General features: G+C 35.8%; 1 protein-coding gene across 1 annotated transcript in view; it reads right to left on the reverse strand.

Moving 5' to 3' along the window:
- Window positions 1-688: 688 nt before the first annotated feature.
- The window catches only part of LOC139765415 (cuticle protein AM1199-like), a 24,555-nt gene continuing 19,077 nt past the window's right edge, over window positions 689-6,166 (reverse strand). Inside the window, exon 3 of the mRNA XM_071692776.1 lies at window positions 689-1,089. Coding sequence (XP_071548877.1) covers window positions 918-1,089 — 172 coding nt within the window. The 3' untranslated portion in view covers window positions 689-917. The remainder of the gene's footprint in view (window positions 1,090-6,166) is intronic.

Genomic DNA, 6,166 nt, shown 5'->3' on the forward strand with positions numbered 1-6,166 from the left:
CGAGGCGTGGGCTATGGATAGAGTTGTGCGCAGGAGGATGGATGTGCTGGAAATGAGATGTTTGAGGACAATGTGTGGTGTGAGGTGGTTTGATCGAGTAAGTAACGTAAGGGTAAGAGAGATGTGTGGAAATAAAAAGAGCGTGGTTGAGAGAGCAGAAGAGGGTGTTTTGAAATGGTTTGGGCACATGGAGAGAATGAGTGAGGAAAGATTGACCAAGAGGATATATGTGTCGGAGGTGGAGGGAACGAGGAGAAGTGGGAGACCAAATTGGAGGTGGAAAGATGGAGTGAAAAAGATTTTGTGTGATCGGGGCCTGAACATGCAGGAGGGTGAAAGGAGGGCAAGGAATAGAGTGAATTGTATCGATGTGGTATACCGGGGTTGACGTGCTGTCAGTGGGTTGAATCAGAGCATGTGAAGGGTCTGGGGTAAACCATGGAAAGCTGTGTAGGTATGTATATTTGCGTGTGTGGACGTACGTATATACATGTGTATGGGGGTGGGTTGGGCCATTTCTTTCGTCTGTTTCCTTGTGCTACCTCGCAAACGCGGGAGACAGCGACAAAAAAAAAAAATATATATATATATATATATATATATATATATATATATATATATATATATATATATATATATATATATATATATATATGAGTTATTTCATGAAAGGGTAAGAAATAAGATATCTTTTCTACGCCTGATGTTTAATGTTGCAACTTTCAATGCAAACTTAAATGTTATATTTTCAGCATAAATAGCGAATGCAATATATACAAAAGAGAGCAAAGATATCAGTTGTACATGTACAAACACTTAGTGTTCATAAAGTCGTTTCCAGCAGCAACACCATCAATAAGGTGCCATTGAACGCTTATCACCGGGTTGTGTTAGTGTTCGGGAAATAGAAGGTTGGATTATGGGGAAGAGTAGCTCCTGCTGGGAGCTTTCGAGTCCTCCAGACGAGCCCTCTCGATCTGCTCGATGGCGTGTGGAGGCAAAGGATGCACCAAGTCAGACTCTACCCTGTAACCGGCACCGTCAGCTACGAACTTGAAATGGGCAGGGGTACCGTCAGGGAAGGTGAACCTGAGGAGGATCAGTTTTCGTGTGAAAAGCATTCCATAAACTGCCACGTCTCACATACACGCATGCCTTACATACACGCCTGTCTTTTGCCACTGAATAAAATTCTGAACTTTATGAAGGTGTTTTGCATAAGATATCTAACATCAGCATCTGTAGGATGGTAACTATTTGGCACACATTTATAAGAATAATTTTGTTTAAAAGCAATAAAACAGTAAGTTTTTCCCACCGATTTCTTGCAATAAAAGAAAAGTTTACTCACGTCCAATATCCCTGGGATGCCACAGCTCCTTCTTCGCCATGGGGGGCGCCCTCCTCGGTACGACTGATGCCGTCACCAGTTTCAAAGTTGAAGTTGTAGTTGCCATGCTGATCAGGTCCCTCACGGTTGTCGGACAGGATGGGAATCTCATCAGAAGTGTATCTTGGGGGCGCCGAGTAGCTGCCCTGTGGCGCCGCGGTCGCCACCGCCACTAAGGCAACAAGGATCACCTGATAGTGATAAGAATGATCAAGTTCATTTATACTTCATTCATACTTCTCTTGGGTATAATAGAAAATATCATGAAACTTACTACACAAAAGAAATAAAAAGATAAAAAGGACATATGATTCAAGATATACTGAGTACATAATATATATATATATATATATATAATATATATATATATATATATATATATGATTCATGTGAGAAACTGTAGAAGCTTGTGACTGAGTTTGGTAAAGTGTGTGAAAGAAGAAAGTTAAGAGTAAATGTGAATAAGAGCAAGGTTATTAGGTACAGTAGGGTTGAGGGTCAAGTCAATTGGGAGGTGAGTTTGAATGGAGAAAAACTGGAGGAAGTGAAGTGTTTTAGATATCTGGGAGTGGATCTGGCAGCGGATGGAACCATGGAAGCGGAAGTGGATCATAGGGTGGGGGAGGGGGCGAAAATTCTGGGAGCCTTGAAGAATGTGTGGAAGTCGAGAACCTTATCTCGGAAAGCAAAAATGGGTAAGTTTGAAGGAATAGTGGTTCCAACAATGTTGTATGGTTGCGAGGCGTGGGCTATGGATAGAGTTGTGCGTAGGAGGATGGATGTGCTGGAAATGAGATGTTTGAGGACAATATGTGGTGTGAGGTGGTTTGATCGAGTAAGTAACGTAAGGGTAAGAGAGATGTGTGGAAATAAAAAGAGCGTGGTTGAGAGAGCAGAAGAGGGTGTTTTGAAATGGTTCGGGCACATGGAGAGAATGAGTGAGGAAAGATTGACCAAGAGAATATATGTGTCGGAGGTGGAGGGAACGAGGAGAAGAGGGAGACCAAATTGGAGGTGGAAAGATGGAGTGAAAAAGATTTTGTGTGATCGGGGCCTGAACATGCAGGAGGGTGAAAGGAGGGCAAGGAATAGAGTGAATTGGAGCGATGTGGTATACCGGGGTTGACGTGCTGTCAGTGGAATTAATCAAGGCATGTGAAGCGTCTGGGGTAAACCATGGAAAGCTGTGTAGGTATGTATATTTGTGTGTGTGGACGTATGTATATACATGTGTATGGGGGGGGGTTGGGCCATTTCTTTCGTCTGTTTCCTAGCGCTACCTCGCAAACGCGGGAGACAGCGACAAAGCAAAAAAAAAAAAAAAAAAATATATATATATATATAAATATATACACATATATATATGTATATATATATATATATATATATATATATATATATATATATATATATATATATATATATATATATATATATATATATATATATATATACGTATATATATATATATATATATATATATATATATATATATATATATATATATATATATTTTTTTTTTCTTTTTTTTTTTTTTTTTTTTATACTTTGTCGCTGTCTCCCGCGTTTGCGAGGTAGCGCAAGGAAACAGACGAAAGAAATATATATACATATATATATATATATATATATATATATATATATATATATATATATATATATATATATATATGTATATATATATATATATATATATATATATATATATATATATATATATATATATATATATATATATATATACGTATATATATATATATATATATATATATATATATATATATATATATATATATATATATATATATATATATATATATATATATATATATATATATATATATATATATATATATATATATATATATATATATATACATATATGTATGTATATATACATATCATGAGAGGCAAGAGTTTTGGGAGCAGCTGAGTGAGTGTGTTAGTAGTTTTGATGCACGTGTCTGGGTTATAGTGAAGGGTGATTTGAATGCAAAGGTGAGTAATGTGGCAGTTCACTTATTATTGTACATGGGTGTTTAGTGTTGTAAATGGAAATGGTGAAGAGTTTGCAGTTTTTTGTGCTGAAAAAGGACTGGTGATTGGGAATACCTGGTTTAAAAAGAGAGATATACATAAGCATAAGTGTGTAAGTAGGAGAGATGGCCAGAGAGCGTTATTGGATTACGTGTTAATTGATAGGCGCGTGAAAGAGAGACATTTGGATGTTATTGTGCTGAGAGGTGCAACTGGAGGGATGTATGATCATTATCTCATGGAGGCGAACGTGAAGATTTGTAGAGGATTTTGGAAAAGAAGAGAGAACGTTGGTGTGAATAGAGTGGTGAGAGGAAGTGAGCTTGGGAAGGAGACTTGTGTGAGGAAGTACCAGGAAAGACTGAGTGCAGAATGGAAAAAGGTGAGAGCAAAGGACGTAAGGGGAGTTTGGGAGGAATGGGATGTATCTAGGGAAGCGGTGATGGCCTGTGCAAAAGATGCTTGTGGCATGAGAAGCATGGGAGGTGGGTTGATTAGAAAAGGTAGTGAGTGGTGGGATGAAGAAGTAAGATTATTAGTGAAAGAGAAGAGCGAGCATTTGGACAATTTTTGTTGGGAAATAGTGCAAATGACTGGGAGATGTATAAAAGAAAGAGGCAGGAGGTCAAGAGAAAGGTGCAAGAGGTGAAAAAGAGGGCAAATGAGAGTTGGGGCGATAGAGCATCATAAGATTTTAGGGAGAATAAAAAGATCTTTTGGAAGGAGGTAAATATAGTGCGTAAAACAAGAGAACAATTGGGAACATCGATGAAGGGGGCTAATAGCGATGTAATAAAAATAGTGGTGGTGTGAGATGGAGATGGCGTTAGTATTTTGAAGGTTTGTTGAATGTGTTAGATGATGTAGTGGCAGATAAAGGGTGTTTTGGTCGAGGTGGTGTGCGAAGTGAAGAGGTCTGGGAGAATGATTTGGTAAACAGAGAAGAATTAGTGAAAGCTTTGCGGAAGATGAAAGCCGCTAAGGCGGCGGGTTTGGATGGTATTGCAGTGGAATTCATTAAAAAAGGGGGTGACTGTGTTGTTGACTGGTTGGTGAGGATATTCAATATATGTATGCCTCATGGTGAAGTGCCTGAGGATTGGCGGAATGCATGCATAATACCATTGTAACCGAATACCCTTCCTCCCATAACCCATGCAAAACAGGCAGGATTTTAAGAACAATTCAAAATGCTTGTATAATTGCTTTAGGAACTTAATAAGGAAACTGTCTTAATTTTTCTGCTTTGAGCCACACGCAAGAAAACTGAAAATAAGAAAAGCGTCTATTTCTTCACAGTAAGAGTTTCAGTTTCGATCATATTTTGATTCTTCTCCCGTTCTTATACTATATCTATGTTGCTTAAGTCTAACAGGAAGATCCTTACCAGTCTGCCCAACATAAAACTTATCACAATTTCTATATGGCACTTTACAGATGCATCCAGGAGAATTTTCTGGTGAATTCCTGATTAAGATATTCTTTATAACATTATTGTTGTTGAAGGCAACATTTACATTAAAGGATTTAAGCAACATGGGAAGTAAAGTAAAATTATTATTAAAAGGGAAATGCAGTATTTTAACTAATCTGTAAGGGTTCAGTGTATGTCAGTTTGTCAAAACCAGTGGAACCTAATTGCTCTAAAAGATTTATAAGAGCTATTAGCACCTTAAAAAAAGACAAGGATATGCATATTACTAAAGCAGATAAGGCTAACATTGTATTGATTTTAGACAAAAGTAACTATTTATCTAAAATGAATAATGATGACACAATATATTCTAAACTCAGCAAAAATCCCTTAGAAGCAGTTGATTCCCATTTCAATAAAGAAATGAAGTTGTTGTTGAAAGGTAATGGTTCTCTTATCAAAAGTTTGTCATCTTTATCCCCTTCATCGCTGTACATATATGGACTTATCAAAACACATAAACAGAATTTTCCAGCAAGACCTATAGTGAGTTCAGTTGGCTCCATCACATATAAATTGGCAAAGTGGTTAGTTTCTTTATCAAGCCCTCTAGTGGGTAGGGTATCAAATTCTGATATCATGAACAATGTAGATTTAGTCAACAAGCTAAACAACATCAGTGTTAATTTTGATTTCAAATTAGTTAGCTTTGATGTTTCCTCACTTTTCACAAAAGTTCCAGTTGATGACCTTTTAGAATATTTATTTGATGTCTTGGATTATATTCATTTACCTATTTCAAAGTCTGTTTTCACTGAACTGATAACATTGTGTATAAAAGTCTGTTTGAAAAAAAGATATATATATATATATATATATATATATATATATATATATATATATATATATATATATATATATATATATATATATATATATATATATATATATATATATAAAAGTATGTTTGAAAAAAAGATATATATATATATATATATATATATATATATATATATATATATATATATATATATATATATATATATATATATATATATATATAGTTCGCGTAAAGATATGAATACTTATCTAAAAGGTTAAGGGACAGGGCAACACGATGTAAAACTCTCCGTAACATGCAGATAGTAATCACACACACATGTTTCCTTCTCCCATCAGATCGACCTTCATATAAGAAAGAATCGTGTAGCATTGTGGTCGATGTATGATGGAGGATGTATTATTTCGATGGTTATGAATGAAACAAGAAAAAAATGATACTTTTGAAAATGTCCTATAGATTCAAAACCATCTGCCATGAGTTC

Source organism: Panulirus ornatus, chromosome 55, assembly GCF_036320965.1.
Source record: "Panulirus ornatus isolate Po-2019 chromosome 55, ASM3632096v1, whole genome shotgun sequence".
Lineage (NCBI taxonomy): Eukaryota > Metazoa > Arthropoda > Malacostraca > Decapoda > Palinuridae > Panulirus > Panulirus ornatus.